The following is a 19,009-nucleotide window of genomic DNA, read 5'->3' as shown; positions in this document are numbered from 1 at the left end:
GGTACAGTAAACCTAACATAAAATCTACCACGTTGCCATGTTAGTTCAGAAGCAAGGAATATATGTGCAGCCACTGCTACTCTCCACCTCTAGAGTTGTTTTTTTTTGTCTTGGACAGTTGAACTCTGTCCCCATAAAACATGCATTAGCATTTTTCTCCCCCAGCTCCTGGGCACCTACCACCTTACTTTCTATCTCTAGTAATGCGTACCTTTTTAGCAGGATGATTATGTTTCTCTTTGTTGTAGGAAGGATCTGAAGATAAAACTTCAGATGTCATACTAACATTTTTAGGATCTGTTGATGAAGCAACTGTCTTCAGGTTCATCATGGAAGCAGCATTTTTAGGAGCTGATGATGGCTCTGAAGATAGTGTCTGCCGAACAATGTAACCCATTGGTGTCCAAGATAACTCTGCTCAATGATAACCAAAATTGTTGAACAATCTTAACAGTAAAATAGAAATTTTCTAATTACTCTAACATGCATTACGTAAGGAAATGGCTCAGAGCATAACTAAAATTGGACTATTTGCAAAATATCCCCTAGGAAACTACAGACTTCACTAAACTCTTTTTTCTGGGAGCATGCATGCTGAATTTCTTTCCCCCTTAACTTGTATGGTTAATTTTCTTAGAAACTGGCTTTGTAACTTGGGAGAGAGGGTATGCATGTTGGCAGACAAACAATAATTTTAGTTAAAGAACAACAATCCACAGTAACGTCCACATGGTAAACACACGGAATTAAAAAGCTAAAGATCAAATTTTGTCCCTACTAACCTTGACGTGTACCTTTAACATCAGAAGTCAAAGATCACTAGACTTCAGCTACCACAATAACTGGTAATTTATTTCTTTTAGAACACAGGTATAAGTACAGCAACACTACTCCTTAGGTGCCCATGAAACTCTATATATAGACAAAACAAAAGGACATCTATCAGGACATGGGCAGATGAACACCTGTCAGCAGCCTGTGGCACTCCCATTATAGAGCTACAAGTCATCAAAGCTTTGATGGGAGTGAAGAGCTACACTGAAGTACATTATGTACCAAACTGAAAACACCAAACAAAACACACACCAAAGAATAAAGTTGAATTTTCTGCTAGGACAAGCTACTATAAAATTTCAAAAGTAGGCTGGGAATGTGGCTTAGTGCTTGTCTAGCATACATAAAGCCCTGGCTGGGTTCGATTCCTCAGTACCACATAAACAGAAAAAAACAGAAGTGGAGCTGTGGCTCAAGACATAGAGTACTATCCTTGAGCAAAAGAAGCTCAGGGATAGTGTCCAGGCCCTGAGTTCAAGCCTCAGGACTGGCAAAAAAAAAAAAATTCAAAAGTAAAATCACGTGAATTCTTCCTGAATATAATACTTCTTGGCCAGGATTCTCTGACAGTGTTTGCTGCCTTACTTTCCTGATGAATTTCTCACTCCTTTGTACCATGTTTTTCTGAAGACTACCTGATGTTCATGACAGTACAGTAACAAAATACCAAAGCAGATCTGCAAGGTTGCAAGTTAAAATGGTTCAAAGAACTGGGCACTGGTTGCTCATGCCTGTAATCCTAGCTACTCAGGAAGCTGAGATATGAGGATCACAGTTTAAAGCCAGCCCCAGCAGGAAAAGTCCATGAGACTCATCCCCAATTAACCACCAGAAAAATGGAAGTAGAACTGTGGCTTAAAGTGGTAGAACACTAGCCTTGAGGGAAAAGCTCAGGGACAGCACTCAGGCACCAAGTTCAAGCCCAATGACTGACAAAAGAAAAAAAAGCAATAAAGACTGCTCTCACTAGTTTTTAAATCTTAGAAAAGCATTATTTTTCACAAAGACAGGTTATATTCAAATGTAATGCACATATTATCATGTGAGTACTGAATAATTTTGTTTAAAGGCCTGAGGAGGTACTAAGACCAACTTCTGAAAATAGATAATACTGCAGGAAGTAGCCATTTCTGAATTCATAAAATTCTCACTTACGGACTTACTCTTCATTTAGAATTCTGATCTCTTGCTTTATTCTTTTTGTGCATGAGTCTGGGATCTCATTCAATTTTCTAAACTAACACTGATAGTTTGCCCACAATTAGCTACCTTAAAGAAGGCTTTCAAACAAAAATTATTTAACTACACTAGAGTTAAAAATGAGCTTTGAGAATATATTGACTCATTTTTAAAAAATATTTTTGTGGCACTCTTACCTCCTGCACATGAAGGGGAATTCGTAGCAGCAGCAGTTACAGGTTTATCTTGATTGTTTTTCACCACTACTTCACCCTTAAAAAAGAAAGTAAGGGTTGGAGGTGTGGTTCGGGTGATAGTGCAACAGCCAATGAATAACAGCATCAGAGGAAGAGTTCGCATACCAGTCTCAGACAAAAATAAAATGTTATTAGGGAAATGCAAATTACAACAATCATGAAGTACCACTACAAATCTTAGAATAGCCAAAATACAGATGAACACTGACATCACTGGACAATGAAAAAGAGGAGGGGTACTGCAGATGAGAATGCAAAATGGTACAGGCACTCTGACAGACAGCTGGCAATTTCTTACAAGTGAGCTAACAAGCCTTGAAAACATATGGGTTGTGTTAAATGAATATTCCTAAGTGAATTCAGAAGCCAGTCAGAAAGGACCCTATATTAAATGACTCCAACATTCTAGAAAAGGCAAAATTGTGAAGAAAAAACTCCCACAAAATTGGTCATTGAAAGCACTGGGGAAGCTACATGGATGTTCAGGGCAGAGATATGACTTCTATAGGATAGTAGAATGATGATACATATCATTGTACATGTGTCTAAATCCACAAAATGTATACCACCAACAGCGGACCCTAAATTATGACCAATAGATGATAATGACAAGTCCATGAAGGTTCATCAATTGTAACAACTAACATCATGGGACACTGGGTGGGGTGTAGGGTGGGAAAAGAGGTATACAGTTGCCTTTGCTTTTCTTAAAATCTGAAAACATGGTAAATAGAAATTATAAATACAGAAGTACATAATATGGAAAGCTACATTACTCCTTTCCATCAAATCTCACTCAGTATATACAACTTAGATAATATCCTTTTACTAGCCAGGAGCTGGTGGCTCACACCTGTAACCCTAGATGCTCAGGAAGCTGTGATTTCAGGATCCCTGTTCAAAGCCAGCTCAGACAGGAAAGTCAAGTCCATGAGACTCTTATCTCCTGAAAGCCAGAAGTGGCTCTGTGGCTCAAGTGGTAGAGTTCTCGCCTGGAGCTGAAGAGCTCAGAGACAGCATCCAGGCCCAGAGTTCAAGTCCCACAACGGACAAAAAAATAATAGTGATAATAATAATATCCTTTTACGTTGCCAATGATATAAATGTAGATTGTTTCTACATATTTATGTAAGTTGGTGTTTGTTTTTTTTTTTTTACTTCTTGAAACAAGGTCTCATTATGTAGCCTAGGCTGGCCTTCAATTTTTAATCTTCCTGTCTCATTCTCCCAAGTGCTAGGATTACAGGCATGTGCCATCACGCTCACACTTGTGCAACATTTGAAAGGCTAATGTGCAACTTTTGAAAAACAATTTCAGCTGGAGGCGTAGCTCCAACAGTAAAACACTTGCCTATCAAGTGGAAAACTGGGTTCATTCCTCAGCACTCAAAAAAACCAAAAAACAAAAAAGAAATAATAGAAAGCCAAATTCAAGCAACTATATTTTCTTATACATAATTCCAGATAGGGAGGCAAATCACAAGTAACTCATTTTCCATAAAAAAGATTAACAAAGTCCACAACATTCCTATTTATTTATTTTGTCAGTCATGGGGCTTGAACTCTGGGCTTGGGTACTGTCCCTACGCTCTTCAGCTCAAGGCCAGTGCTCTACCGCTTGAGCCACAGCAGCACTTCCAGTTTTCTGGAGGTTTATTGGAGATGAGTCTCACTGACTTTCCTGCCCAGGCTGGCTTTGAACTGTGATCCTCAGATCTCAGCCTCCTGAGTAGCTAGGATTACAGGTGTGAGCCACTGGCACCCAGCAACATTCCTATTTAATAGGTGACTTTGACACAGCAAGTCAGTCATGCTTCTGCTTTCCCATGAGTGCCTATTGAAGCAGCTGGCCCAGCACTCTGCACTCTTCTGTGTGGTGATCACATAAACTCCATTCAGCCACTGAACATCCTAGCACAGGACAGGAAGCAGCTACAATCTATGGTAGACTGCAATTTTCATTCAACCCTCAGCAAAATGAAAGCACCAATTAGGGTAACTTTTACTTAATCCGCTGTGTTATTAAAAGACAAAGATATATTTTGTCAGGTGCTGTGGCTCACACCTTTAATTCTAGCTACTCAAGAGGCCAAAATCTGAGAATAATGGTTCAAGTCCAAGACTTGCCTCCAATAAACTACCCTCCCACCCCAGCAAAAAAAAAAAAAAGTGGAGCAAGCTATGTCTCAAGTGGTAGAAAAAAAAATAAGCTCAGGAATAACACCCAGACCCTGAGTTCAAGCCCCAGGACTAGTACAAAAAATAAATAAGTAAATAAATAGAGACATAATTAAAAAGTTGAGAACAACTCAGAAGTTCCATCATGCAGTTTTAAATATTTCTTCAAGTCTTTTCCTCTGTATTAGAAAAAAAATACTGTCAGGATATAATGCTGGAAATACCATGTTTAAAACAGACTGTCAAAGAACCCAGACTGAAAGAATCTTCTCTTTCTGCAGCACTATAATTTTGAGCCACCAAATAAAAAGGAGCACACTAGACAATTCTTTTAAAAGAACTGCACTGGATGTTCTAACCTCATGAACAGTGAAGGTCAGCTAAGTACATTAGAAAAGGCTTCTCCTTAACACCTCCTCCAAGCAAAATGGACTTCAAGCCCACAGCAGAATTTAAGATGCTCTGTTTGAAGCGATACAAACAAAAGGCTATGTACTTGTGGGGTGTGAGGGGAGGGCAGACAGACCCCCTTCAATTACCTCTGATACTGCTGCATCTGGTTTTCGTACTTCTCCTACATGGGAAATATCAGTTGTGGCAGAGCGGAGAGGTCCCCACCTGGTTTGCTTTTGTATCTCTGACACACTGTTGTTCTCAGGACCCTGCAATTCAGGAAAATCCAGTCTGCTAAATTCAAACTCCGGTTTGGAGGTAGAAGTATTTTTTGCATTCATTCTGGATTTCCTGTCTGTTCGTTTATGATAACCATCTATAATGACAGAATGGAAAATAAAGGTAAAAATCAAAATCTAGCTTGATGCCCAGTAATTCAGCTTAAATTTCAGAGTACAAAGTCCATGTTATTTGACAGATCAGGCTGTATCAAAAGATCTGACTGCTGCTGATGTTGCTAACCTTCTTCTTAATAGTATAGAGCACAAACGACCAGAAGCACCATGCAGAAAACCCAAAATATAGACTGCAAATATTAAAAGTAATTCTAAACCTGATAAAATAGTTGCCACATACAATTATACAGCTGAATATTATATTCATAATATATATCTTACAATTTTATAAATTTAGAAATTCTGTTGGAAATGTCTTGGGATATTGGGGTGGGTATCCTATACAAATAAGAACATCAACTTGAAAGCAAAACAAACTTAAGTTTACATCTGCAGAAGGGCATTCATTACTACTGACAGGAAGCCAACTAGGCAAGTGGGCTGAGTTGGCACAGGTTTTAATGTATGTAAGTATACAACCTTAAGTGATTGGCTACCTTGAAAGGAGTTAAAAGTTTATCAAGCAATTTACCAAAACCAGGACACCTAGCCAAATTGCCAGAAAATGTTATTCAGCTGGAGCTCTACACTTGAGCTATACCTCCAGTGCCCAGAAAAACAATTCTTGTAACAGAATATGGTTTAACTCAAATGGTTCTTCCAAGTTGGTGGCTACTTTGAAATGGCAGTGCTTATGTCAAGTAACCACTTTGAAAAAAAATAATTTCAACCCATACAATTCTAACAAATATCCTGGTAAGTTACAATCTACTTTTAGTATGTTGACACAAACTGGATGAAGGTGACATAATACAGCTTCTTTCCCATCTTTCTCCTGAAATGAGAGAGATAAATTGGCACCACTGGCTCACACCTATAATCCTAGCTACTCAGGAGGCTGAGAGCTAAGGACCGTCCATGGTTCAAAGCTAGCCTGAGCAGAAAAATCCAGGAGACTCATTTCCAATTAATCAGCAAAGAGCCAGAGGTGGACCTATAGCTTAAATATTACAGCACTAGCCTTGATTGAAAAAGCTAAGAGATAGCACCTTTAGCTTAGTGCCTGGTACAAGCCCAGAACCTCCCCACTTTCCTCCCTAAACACAAAGCAATAGATGAGGTGGGCTGTGGCTTCTCATGGGAGTGGGAAGTCACAGTTACTGTGGAACTAATTAAATTTTCCTTTCCACTTTCTATGTGCCAGTTAGTCTGGGTTCTAACTCACTAATATAAATTAGTAAGTTACATAGATAATAAAAGTTATCAAACTGAACTAGTAAATACACAGACAAAATAAAAAATGTCGCCAAGGATACAGCCCAGTTGTAAAGTTGTTTGCCTAGCAGGCTCAAGATTCTGGGCTTAAGCTGGGTGCCAGTGGCTCATGCCTGTAATCCTAGCTACTCAGGAGGCTGAGATCTGAGGACTGAGGTTCAAAGCCAGCCCAGGCAGGAAAGTCCGTGAGACTCTTATCTCCAATAAACCACTAGAAAATCGGAAGTGGCGCTGTGGCTCAAGCGGTAGAGCACTCGCCTTGAGCTGAAGAGCACAGGGACAGCGCCCAAGCCCAGAGTTCAAGCCCCATGTCCAACCAAAAAAACAAAAAAAAAAAGATTCTGGGCTTAGTCCCCAGCAGAATTTAAATAAAGAAAGAAAAAGAAATAGCTTTTGCCAGGCAAGGTAGCATACACCTGTAATCCCAGCACTCAGGAAGCTGAGACAAAGATCATGAGTTGGAGGCTAGCTGAGACTACATAGTGAGACTCAAAAAACTAAAACACAACAAAAAAAAATGACATCATGTAAAATCACTTTCAACTAGACTGGAACATAATTTTGCAAGTCCAGAGTAGACATAACTTATGGCAAAAAAGAAATGGTGACTTATTGGCATTACTTAGGATGGGATTTTCAACACAAACATTCTTACCTACTAAAAGTTTTCCACAAAAAACCCAGATAAGATCCTTATGAATAAACACAGTGAAATACAGTACAAAGAATATAGCTATGATCTGTTCTTAGTCTATGGTTTGAAGCTTGCAGTTATCACTTCCTTGCTATAATTTCAGACAAGTTCTTCATATATAAAGGACCTACGGCCACTATGCAGCACATACAATGTAATCCTCTGCCTGAGATTAAAGGTTTCCAGAGTCTCAGAGGAAGTCTAATGTCCTTGGTTATGCTGGGCTCTAGGTCTCATTTCTTAGAGCAGTCATGATGAACAAATTGACAGAAACCTGTTTCTAGGATAGATCAGACAGTTGATGTTATACTATTAGGCTTATTTTTACCTGATTTCAAACTGTTTTCAGCATGAATGGACAGATGTGAACCTTTAGTTGACTTTAACTCAGATGATACATTGTCAGTCCTTTTATTGTTAAACTTTTGCTCATCATATGTTTTTCTCTCATCATAGGATTTTTTCTGCAGGAGAAAAAACATGAAGAAAATTATCACAATTAAAAAAAAAAAACATTAAAAACCACAAATTAGTAACTGTTCATCACAAACTATTTAAGAAGACAGGTTAAATCATTTTTCAAATGTTTATATATCAAAAAAAGATAAGCAATGCTTAAAAATGCAAGAACTTCACCAACTCTTTACATTTTAAATATTAAAAGTACAAAATCAATGAGACAGTAAAACCACAGCATTTCCTCACCTTAAACACTTTTGTTTCCTGTGGGAGAGAGCACATGTGCTCATTTCTGGGCTTCTCTGACTGAAAACCTCGGTAACAATTAGGTCGACTGTAATCATAACGGGAGGCAGGCACTGCGCAAACATTCTGTGCAGGCTCAAGGGTGTAAGGAGAATAGGCGTATGGATGGAGAGTTAGCTCAGAAGATAAATACTGGGGTGGAAATGTTGAAGTTCCAAAGGCCAAATCTTCAGTATACATTTTCTGTCTAAAAGGTATAAATTTTAGTTGCAGATTTCATGACACAAACCAACAAACTTAAATTTTTATAGTATTTAAAGTTTTATCATATAAGATTATTAGCTAGATCATTCAAATATTGAAAAAATCCTCATTAAAAAGGCAAAATGTTCAAGATAAATGAACTCATAAACTGACATGCTGAATCAAAACCTCTTTGTACTTAAAAGATAAAAAAAATTAAGGCAAAATGATACCACTTTCTCTTTGCCAAGAAAGATGCTCACCTAGTTTCTCTTTTAAAATTAATAAGCCACAGTCTATAAGCAATGTCAACAAACCAGAAAATGCCCAGCAGAATTTAACATCCATCTGGTATCTAGTACTTGAGTATGCTTCTCTCTGTAACTCTGGACAAAATGATCAAAGACCATCATTCCCTTTACCGGGGAGCTGAACAAGAGCTTGCATAGCCTCTCTCCAAGAAAGCCAGGCTCCTATTTCCATTTTTCTCCAGCCCTTCTCTGTTCCAAGTCCTACACAACATTCTACAGTTCTTAGTGAGGGCTAAAGTAAAAAGGGAACATTCCATGGCATGGAGACCAGGAATAATACTCCCACAGACAACAAGGGCACCATCCTTTATTTATTTAGTTACTATTTTTTAAATGGTTATAAAGGTGATGTATGGAGGGTTACAATTATGTAAGTCAGGTAAAGAGTCTATTTTTTTAAGTTTAATTGTTATTATAAAGGTGATGTATAGAAGGGTTACAGTTATGTAAGTCAGGAAAAGAACACGTTTCTTTTTGAACAATGTCACCTCTTCCCTTATTCTCTCCCAGTTTTCCCTGCCTGTCCCCACTCACAAGTTGTATAGTTAATTTTCAACTTAGTATCTAGAGAATACCACTGCTGGATTTGTTCACCCTTTGTCTTTGCAGTTCTGGGGCACCATCTTTTAATACTATTCTATTGTCTCAATTTCTTCAAGCTGGTAGACTAAACCAAAATGTTGAACAAATGGTTGAAGACTGTAGGTTTCAGCTATTTTCCAATGAAAGCTGACACAATGACAAAACGCTAAGTGGTTAAATATAGTTAAAATACAAATCACAGCCTCCTCATCCTCACAAATAAGCAAGGTACATGTTCCTGTGAACTTCCAGAGCTATACTAAGGCACACTGGTATACTCCAAGCTTAAGCATGACATATCTGTGTGATTATATAATATTTTATGACAACCATATCTTTTCAGATCTTTTGCTTCTAGGCAACTAATTCTAATAATGCAACATTCTTAAGACCCCACACAAAACCTCCTTCAATGACTTTTTTCTGTCCTAAACAACACCTGCCCTTGTGTTACTCCTAACCTATCCTAACAGATAGGTTCCTACTGGAACCTATCCAAACATATAATCTACTCTTTCCTAAAAATTGAGCCAGAACACAGTCATTATCATAAATACCATTTTAAAAGACCACCATGTTTCCTACTTCCTACCTAGTAAAACTAAAGTTTTCAGCTGTATTGCGTAGATTTCCAATCTATCTAGCCCATATGCTAGTTCACCAAATATTTCCCTACTTCCTACCCAGCAAATCAAAGTTTCAGCTGTACTGCTTAAGTTTTCCATCTATGATACGACATGTGCTAATTCTTCTAATTAGTTGTAACATATTCATCAGTTGCTCTTTTTTTGAAATTACCACAGAATATTGCAAGATGCTTGAAGGGAAAAAAAAAAAAAACTCTTGCCAACAGAAGTAGTAGTTTTGGAGGATACTAAACTTAAGCCAAAAAAAGCCTAAATGCTAATTCTATCTCTTGGGAAGCAATGCAGTCTCCATTTATCTTGGCCTAAAGTAACACATTAAGGGAAATGATAGGAAGAGCTCCACTTTTCAACATCAAGTACAGATAAGCTGTGCTACTGGCTTAAGACGCTTTTCAGCTGGACAGCATTTTCCTATCTACAGAATTTTTAGTATGGTAGCTTTGGTTAGTCATCATTAAATTCAAGAAAATAAGCCAATTGAGTCTCTAACATAAGGCAAGACATTTAGAAAAATACATACTCAGTGACAGGTGGTTCCTGCACAAATGGGTAGTACGTGGCTGCGCAGCTAGGGAAGACACAAGCTTCTGAGGACTCTGACCATGCCGCAGTGAGCCCAGCAAATTTGGGGACAAATGGTTTCACATCTGCTGATAGCTTGACGCTGTCCTGAGGGGGAAAAAAGCGGGGGGATTGGGCTACATACACTGAGATAAACAATTTAAAAAAACTAAGAAGGGCTCCATTCAAATAGCTCCAGTGCTATTTAAAAACTTCTATAAAGTGAAACTGTGATTTTGTTTAACAATTTCACAATTTCTCTCCCAACACCTCAGTAGAAAAAAGCAGTTTTTTTAAACTGAAAGCGAAAAGAACTTTTGAATGTTAAGAACAACTAAGTCAAACAGAAGTAATCTATATTATTACATAAGGACTACAGATGACGTTTCTGTGGGAAACACACATTTATCGATTAGCTTTCATTAGACCTAAGTGGGAACCGCAGACCTACGTCGTTATATACACTCAGCGGGGGCTATTTATCTCACAACTTTCAAAAATAACATGGAAAAAGTTCACGTCCCTCAAATGTAAAAATGCCACGAAATCTCTGCTAGATAAATTATCCCACCGCCACGAGCCCGTGGACGTTTGGGTGACTGGTTCTGAAACGGGTAGCTTTTCAGAAAGAGTTTTAGAACCACGGTTTTCAGTCTAAAACTAATTCACGTGACTGCCAGGACTCCATCTAGCGGTCCACACAAGAGGTGAGAAAGCCGAGACCCGGCTTAACAAAGTTAACTCTTCGGAGCGAGCAAGTGGCCGCGCGCGACTGCCGGGTCCTCAGCAGAGCTCCGGGAAGGGTCGGCGCCGCGGGCGGGGAACGCGCCCGACCCCAGCTCCGAGCAGGTTCGGGCTGCCAGCTCGGCCGCGCCCTGAGACCCCGGGCCGAGGCCTCCGAGAGCTCGGCACACGGACCGAACAGTGCCAGCGGCTCTTACCTCGCCTTCGGACTCCCGCGGCCCCTCCGACGCCATGGCGGCCGGCTCCTCCGAGCCTGAGCCGGGGAAACCAGCGGCGGCCCAGACCCACAACTCGGTGTTTCCGCCTTCCCAAGGGGCGCCCGGAAGTGCGTCACTGCGACGCGACTTGCATTTCCCACTTCCTCACGGAAGTGCGTAAGGGCCCGAGGCCGACGCCGACACGTGGTGAAAACCCCGGCGGCAGGGCCGCGGCAGAATGAGATCCCTGCCCGGCTCTTCCAAAGGGGGTTGCCAGGGCAATTACAGGCAGCTTGAAGCTGTGGTTTGCCACACTCTGGGGCCTTGTAAGGCTGTTATTTAGAGAATCCTTTTCTTTTTGTAAGCAGACAGGTACCGAGATGACCTCCCCCATCTTTAGACTGCATCTCCATGGTTCCACACCTCCCAGTTTGCATTCCCTGCAAAAGCCTTATAGAACCAGGGGGCCAGCAGCGTACACCTGCAATCCTAGCTGCTCAAGATTTGAAGCCAACCTGGGCGGGGGCAGGAGTCACTGAGACAAGCCTGATGGGGAGGTGTCTCATGTGGTAGAGCACTGACCTTGAGCTGAAAAGGCTCAGGGACAGCATCCATGCCAAGTTCAAACTATGAACCACCAAAAAGCTCAAAGTGGAGCTGTGGCTCATGGTGGAGCACTATATTCTTGGGCTGGAAAACCTCAGGGACAACTCAGGCCCAGAGTTCAAGCCCCAGTACAGGCACACACACAAATCTAGGGCTGCCTAATCTATGGGCACCTTAAGCTTCCACAAATTTGCCACACAAAAAAAAACTTCAGAATTGCTGTCGTGTTGAAAGTAAAAATACTAGGGCAGGTAATAAATACTGCTTTTCCAAATGAAAACAAATTTAGATTTAAGTAATGAGAGTTGGAAGGTGGGAGGCTGAGAAATCCAGAGTGAATTTCAAAAAAAAATGGAGGCCAGAATTTTAAGTTATGCAGGTGAAGAAAATAGGGTTGCTGCAGAGACACTAGTGGCTCACACCTCAAGACAAGCAAAGAAATAATGGAGTGCTTACAATGACAATGCAGGAGTTGAAGTGTTGCTTTCCCTTGAGTAAGACTTGAAAACTAGATCATTTCAATGAAAAAATTGAGGCAGCTCCAATTCCTTGCTCAAGTTTATGACAAGTGGTTTATTATTACTATGAAACTCAGCTGCACATTCAGACAGGAACTCAAAATGGACAGCTGAAAACTTTTCCCATAATAGCATTCTTTTCTCTTCTACTGGAACATTTTTTGTTGGTTGTGGGGCTTGAACTCTGGGCCTGAGCGCTGTCCCTCAGCTCTTCAGCTCAAGGCTAGTGATCTATCACTTAAGCCACAACAGCACTTCCAGTTTTGTAGATAAGTGGAAGTTAACACAAATACTATTAAGTTAGGCATTTCTAGCCACTTGAAGATTATAGGGTTATGTGGGAATTTTAACAGTAAAGCCCTAAAATCTACATTGGCTCTAGCTTAAATTTATCTGTGGTGCTTACATTTCCTTGTAAGTGAATTAAAGGGTAACCTCAACATACCAACTATTTTAAACACACTTATCATTTCTTTCAAAAATAAGTTTATTTTCTCAAGGCTAAATTACAAAATTGAAAATTAACAGCCAACAATTAACTGTAAGAAAATATACCTCATAACAGTGGTAAATGCAACATACAAACTTTATTTAACAAAAATAACACATAAAGTCAAACAAGCACTTATATTAAGAGAAAAAAAACAACTAGAAGAAATTTTGAACACCTTACAATAACCTACTTGCAGTTGCATTTAACTGAGCTCTGTTGCTGTGAAGAATACAGCTCATGGCACAGGTATTGATGAATTGTACATTTTTTTCAAGTATTCACTGAATACTACCCTTATATACACATATACATTTGAACAAGGTTTAACTGATGATCCCAGATAGACTTCATTTTTGTTGCTCTTTTGGAAGAGGTCGTCTAAAGAGAAGAATATGGGGTTCTGTGGAAAGAAAATGTTTGTTTAATATGATTGAAAATAGCTAAATTTCATTTATGCATCAAAATTCAAAGCATTCAACTGGATGAAAACTACTAGTTTAACTAGCTGAAGTACTGAAGATGAATTTTACTTCCAAGACAAAACAAAGAGTTACAAACTATGGGCATATTCCTGGTATTTTTGTTACACATATGTTGTGGAGAAAGAGAACAATCTTGAGAATGTTTTTAACTTTACAATCTTCATAGTGCAAAGCAGAGAAGTATAAACTACATGGGGATTAGTGTGGATTCCACAACTAGTGCATGTCAATTACCAAGAAAGAAATCAGGCCTGGTGATTCCAGAACTTGGGAGGATATACCAGAAAGATTTGGTTTTGAGGGCCAGCTATCTAGGGAAATTGTTTTTAAAAAAAGAAACAGGCCTGGAGCCAGTAGATCACGCCTATAATCCTAACTACTCAGGAGGCTAAGATCTGAGGATCGGCTCAAAGCCAGCCCAGGCAGTGAAGTCCACAAGACTCATTTCCAATAAACCACCCAGAAAACCAAAAGTGGTGCTGTGGCTCAAGTGGTAGAGCACTCCTAGCCTTGAGCTGAAGAGCTGAGGGACAGAACCCAAGCCCAGAGTTCAAGCCCCACAACCACCAACAAAAAAGACACAGATCCTCCATAGATCCTGTTGCAGTAAATGAGGCTTGACCCAGGAAATCTATGGAGTTCCCCATTCCTCAGTTGCTTATGTATATCAGGAGAAAGCCCCTGGAAACAAGAACATGTGCCCTCATCATGATTATGTTATTTTACTTAAACAAAAGATGGCTATCCTATCTTAATTTGGAGTCCACAGGTCTTTGAATGTTGTTTAAAAAAGTTACACTTACTGATTAATCCCAGATTAAAGTAAAATTTAACTCTGCAAAGTTTTAGTCTGTTTTTACTCAATGTCTGGAAAACTCTTGGTTATTACCATAGAATAGCATAAGGCAGTGGGATGTAAATAAAATAGGGAGGCTGGGAAGGTGGCTCAGCGGTAGAGCGCTTGCCTTGCATGCCTGAGGCCCTGGGTTTGATTCATCAGCACCACATAAGCAAAAAGAAAAAAGCCAGAAGTGGCACTGTGGCTCAAGTGGTAGAGCGCTAGCCTTGAGCTGAAAAGCTGAGGGACAGCGCCCAGGCCCAGAGTTCAGGCCCCATGACCAGACCCAAAAATAAATAAATAAATAAATAAATAAATAGGTATGAATTCATATATTATGGTATTTCCCTTAATCTTATCATGGTAGATAAGTCTGTATGAGAGCTAAAAGAAGACAAATTAAGGGTTTGGAGCAGTAATGATTCATTTGTTGAACTAAGTTATACTTGCAGGCAAAATGAAAGCAAAATTCATCCCAATGGCATTTTAGTACAAAATTTACCAGCAACAAGTTAAAGAATTATCATTTGAAAAAATAAAATTTATCAAATATTACCAAATGATTATATTGCTAAGAAAAATAAAAACCTGGGCTGGGAAGATGGCTCAGTGGTAGAGCGCTTGCCTTGCATGCCTGAGGCCCTGGGTTTGATTCCTCAGCACCACATAAGCAAAATGAAAAAAGCCGGAAGTGGCGCTGTGGCTCAAGTGGTGGAGCGCTAGCTTTGAGCTGAAGAGCTGAGGATCAGCACCCAGGCCCAGAGTTCAGGCCCAACGACCAGGCCCCCCCCCCCCAAAAAAAAAAACAAAAACAAAAAAAAAAAAACCCTGACCACTATTAATTCAATTAACAATTTTTAAAGCAGAACTTACCTGGCTCATGGATCATGTAATGAACCCAGCCAAGACTCTGTTGGACACCAAGTCTCCTCCACTCCTCTTCAGACATCAGATGGGTTTTGGGTACTTGTTTAGAAAGTTCTCTGGGTAACATGACATGCCTAGTAACAGATAGCCAAGCATTAGTGCTATTAGTCTTTCTTACAGTTATCATTTTATTTGCACCAGTGGCACTTGGAAAGGTAAAGACCAGGAGGATCATGGCTTAAAGGTCAGCTTGGCCTATGGGGAAGAACTTCTCAAGAGCTGAACACCACAGCACAGTGGTATACACCTGTCTTCCCTAGCCAAGTAAGAGCCTCTCAATGGAGCTATGGTGGTGTATGCCCATCATTCCAGCTACCACAGGATGTGTAAAAATAGGACAGGCAGGAGATGGGACTCTCTCTAAAATGATCAATGTAAAAATAAAGACCAGGAAGTATGCGTAAGCAAGCCCCAGGCCCTCAGTTAAATAAGACACATACAAAAAGTTACATTATGTGTATCGTTTGTATAAACCAGTAAACATGATCTATCAGGATTTGATTATAATAGGAAAAAATTTTAGTCAATTTCATGTGAGGATACTAATACTTCATGGACAATTTTCAAACACAATCATGCCAATTTATTACTATCTTATGGAAATTAAGCATAAGACTAGGAAATTAATTTTACAAACGCAAAATGGAAAGTATAGGTTGTTCACTAATGATAACCTTTGAAATTTACAGGGCAATATACCACAGAAAACACATATTCCATTTATTCTTAAAGGTAGTAAATGGCTTAGTGTATTAAGCCTAGCTCATACTCAGCATGTTGTCAAATGCCTATACTCTCAGCTACTGGGAAGACTGAGGCAGAACAAAGTTTTGAGGCTATTCTGGGCAATTTAGTGGATAAAGGACTGGGGAAGCACTTGAAAATTAAAATAATTTCAGATACACCAAGAGTTTATGTACTTTACCACACAAACATCTTAGTAATTTCAGATTTAGTGACTATCCAGAGGTTTTTGACTATATTAAATCTGAAAATAAGAGTACTGCTGACAAGGCTTAGAAACTATCTTAGTATAAACATTAATACTATGCTTTAAAAGAAACGTAAACAGCTGGGCGTTGATGGCTCATGCTTGTAAAACTAGCTACCTCAGGAGGCTGAGAACTGAGGACAGCAGTCTGAAGATAGCTGAGGCAGGGACATACTTGAGACTTTTACCCAGACTAACTATCTCTAACCACCAAAAGAGCTACAAGTAAATCTATGGTCCCAGAACGCTGGCCTTGAGCACAAAAGCTACGGGGAACTTTCTGGCCCTGAGTTCGAGCCCAGTACCAGCACCCTTAAGCTAAAAACTTAGACATTTAAGTCTGCCAAGTTTTAGAAAGGTAGTGCAGTTTACAACGTTGCCTACCACTGGATACTGACCGGCTGGGCTCCTGGTTAAGGTGATTTAGAAACTAGGTTTTTCTACCTAGAAGTATAAAGGCTTACAAGTTAGTACAAATTCCTAACACTGGCCAAAAGAAAGCCACTTTCCTCCATAGTTTGGGGCAAGGAAGGGGGTGAGGGGGGGGGGGGGGGGGGGGGAAGGTCACTCAATCTAAACATCCTAACTTCTCCAACACCATTCTTGGAAATCTAAACTAATGGGGGCAGCAAAGCAAGGTCACCACTGGGCCAAGGGTGGCGTCCTTGCCCAGAAGGCAACGCGGTAGTTACAGAGGCCGGAGGCCCCAAGGGTTGGCGGAGACTGCTTTGGTCCCCGAGCTGGGGCTGCGCACCACATCCGGCCGGGCTGAGCGGGCGGAAGCGTCCCCTCTTCCCTCCCTGACGCCACTCGGCTCGGGTTCCCGCACGGCCTCTCCTCCCTGGCGCAGCCACGCCAGCCTTCACCGTCCCCAAAGTGCCACAAGCAACTAAGCAAAGGAGCCCAGAGTCCACGCCAAGCCTTCGGGTCGGCCCGGGGCGGCGTGCGCCGCTGGGTGGTGAGAGCCGCCACGTTCGCGGCGGCGATTCCCCGTCCGGCCCGGGTTCGGCTCCGCCGCGCCGCGCCCCCGGAGGGCCGGGCGCCGCGTACGGGACGGGCCCGGCCCCGGCCCCGGCCCCGGCCCCAGCCCCAGCCCCGCGGGCGCGGCGCCGCCCAGGGCCCCCCGGCCGGAAACCCGCGCGGCCCCTTCACTCCCCGCGGACCAACAAAGGCACGGCCGAGCCGCCCACCACCCGCGGCCGCGGCCCTACGCCGTCAGCCCCACATCGCCGCCCGCAGAGCAGGGGACGGGCCGCCAAGACTGCTCACCGGTACTCGTAGTGCTCGTCGAAGTACTTATCCGAGTAGTAGATCTGCTTGTGGGCCATCCTTCCGGCGCGCAGAGGTGAAAGACCAAGTTTGCGTAGAGAAACCGGGAACGGCTCGGGCGCACGTCCGCTCTCGGCAGGGGCAAAGACTCGACTAACGACTGTAGGCCCAACGCTCCAAATTTGAATCCGACAGCCCACCTCCAATTGGATAGTACCATGGACCAATCACCTTCCCCACGAGCCACCCCAGTGACCGGCCAATCGTTGCCGTCCTTCCGCGGCTTAACCAACCAGAGGTCTGTTGGGGGTTGCCCGAGGGAAGAAGTAGACCGTTAGGGAGGCCTCGGGGGGCGGGAGAAGGGTTTTGACGGACGGGAGCGTAGTCCTGGAAGGGCGGAACCCGGACGTTAAAGGCCTCCGGGCTCGTGTGCCCGGGGATGGGAGGTGGGAGGGACGGTTCTCGAGCTCACTTATCTCATCGCGGGGCTTGGCAGGGGCGGGACGGGGAGCGGGCGCGGGGAATTGGGGGCAGACTGGGTAGGGGAGGCCGGGTGGCGCCGCGTCCGTCAGACTAGCGTGAAAAGACTAGCCGAAAAGTGGTGGGTGTGAGGAGGCGGGGGCGGGGGGAAGGGGGGAGTGGGAGGGGAGCAGTGGGGGGCAGTGGGGGGAGGGGGAGCACCTACCTGCCAGGTCTTCAGCATACCCTCTGGAGGGAACAGTTCTCGTTGGAAGCTTCTGGAAACGCGCCGGGGCGGGACGGTCTCTGTAGACTTACCCCAGTTGTCCATCTCAGGGGGAAGCTCTGGAGGGGGGAGGGGGGCTTCCACACCCCCAAAGTAACAACGCTTGCAGCTGCCTTAATGGGGCTGAGAGTGATTTTGAAATTCCCCTGGCTTCTGAATATTGACTACCAACTTCAGAAGTGCACAGAGGAAGTGCGCTTTTATCTCCAAATAACAACCAAAATGCTGGAGGTAAAGCACTGGCCTGGAGTCCCAGGCCCAGCACGGAAATACACTTCCTTAATCCCAGCTACTTAAGAGGCTGAGATCTGGGGATTGCAGTTCAAAGCCAGCCTGAGCAGGAAAGTTTTATCTACACTTGGGGAGACATCTCCAGTTAACCAGCAAACAGCTGGAAGTGGAGCTGTGGCTCAAGGGGTAGAGTCTTGAACAGAAAAAACTCAGGGATAGTACCCAGGCCTCTGAGTTCAAGACCCAAGACCGGCACCAAAAAAAAGGCATTTATGTGTTTGTAAAATAAGTTACTGGAGGAATATAAACCAAGATGTGAAGATAGTTACTTTTACATCATATAATTAGAAGTGACTTACAACATGTTGGTATTTGCTTAGTTTTATAGGAAATAAAATTTTTCTGCACGTTGCACAATGATTTGAACCCACACTGTGTCCCTCCCACCCTGTTGTACCATGGGGCTTCTGTGGAGAACTGCCATAGATAGCGTGGGTGTTAGGAACAAATCCCCTTTTCTGCTGGCAGAAGGAAGGTCAGGTGCTAACACAATTCTTAGACTAGCCTTTTTGAGGCTTCACATAGCCCATTTCTGTGTCTTCTAACATGATTACAAGCCACCCTGGTGGCTCAGTGTGTAATCTGAACTACTCCAGAGGCTGAGATCTGAGGATCCTGATTCTCCAGATAATCACCAAAAAGCTGAAACTGTAA

General features: G+C 42.2%; 2 protein-coding genes across 2 annotated transcripts in view; both read right to left on the bottom strand.

The window, feature by feature from the left end:
• Positions 1-11,305, bottom strand: part of Secisbp2 (SECIS binding protein 2) — a 38,158-nt gene extending 26,853 nt beyond the window's left edge. The window contains exons 1-7 of the mRNA XM_042686702.1: positions 11,196-11,305; positions 10,214-10,362; positions 7,911-8,157; positions 7,534-7,669; positions 4,988-5,217; positions 2,211-2,286; positions 212-414 (exon numbers count right to left, since the gene is read on the bottom strand). Of these exons, the coding sequence (XP_042542636.1) occupies positions 212-414; positions 2,211-2,286; positions 4,988-5,217; positions 7,534-7,669; positions 7,911-8,157; positions 10,214-10,362; positions 11,196-11,231 (1,077 nt within the window). The 5' untranslated portion in view covers positions 11,232-11,305. The remainder of the gene's footprint in view (positions 1-211; positions 415-2,210; positions 2,287-4,987; positions 5,218-7,533; positions 7,670-7,910; positions 8,158-10,213; positions 10,363-11,195) is intronic.
• Positions 11,306-12,887: 1,582 nt separating this feature from the next.
• On the bottom strand, positions 12,888-17,475 carry Cks2 (CDC28 protein kinase regulatory subunit 2). The gene is made up of 3 exons (XM_042686711.1): positions 17,320-17,475; positions 15,006-15,133; positions 12,888-13,212 (listed from the first exon to the last, which is right to left on the bottom strand). The coding sequence occupies exons 1-3, from the start codon at positions 17,376-17,378 to the stop codon at positions 13,160-13,162; spliced, it is 240 nt and encodes a 79-aa protein (XP_042542645.1). The 5' UTR covers positions 17,379-17,475; the 3' UTR covers positions 12,888-13,159.
• Between the last annotated feature and the right edge of the window lie 1,534 nt (positions 17,476-19,009).

The sequence above is a fragment of the Dipodomys spectabilis genome, unplaced genomic scaffold (assembly GCF_019054845.1).
Source record: "Dipodomys spectabilis isolate Male_0828 unplaced genomic scaffold, ASM1905484v1 ptg000098l, whole genome shotgun sequence".
Classification (NCBI taxonomy): Eukaryota; Metazoa; Chordata; class Mammalia; order Rodentia; family Heteromyidae; genus Dipodomys; species Dipodomys spectabilis.
This window is presented reverse-complemented; position numbering and strand designations above follow the sequence as displayed.

Bases quoted from the DNA above. Each gene is read 5' to 3' on its own strand.
- Cks2 (XM_042686711.1), bottom strand. From the start codon at position 17,378: ATGGCCCACAAGCAGATCTACTACTCGGATAAGTACTTCGACGAGCAC. The intron at 15,134-17,319 runs GTGAGCAGTCTT...ATCTGTTACTAG, and splicing joins GACGAGCACTACGAGTACCG to GCATGTCATGTTACCCAGAG. The intron at 13,213-15,005 runs GTAAGTTCTGCT...TTCTTTCCACAG, and splicing joins TTACATGATCCATGAGCCAG to AACCCCATATTCTTCTCTTT.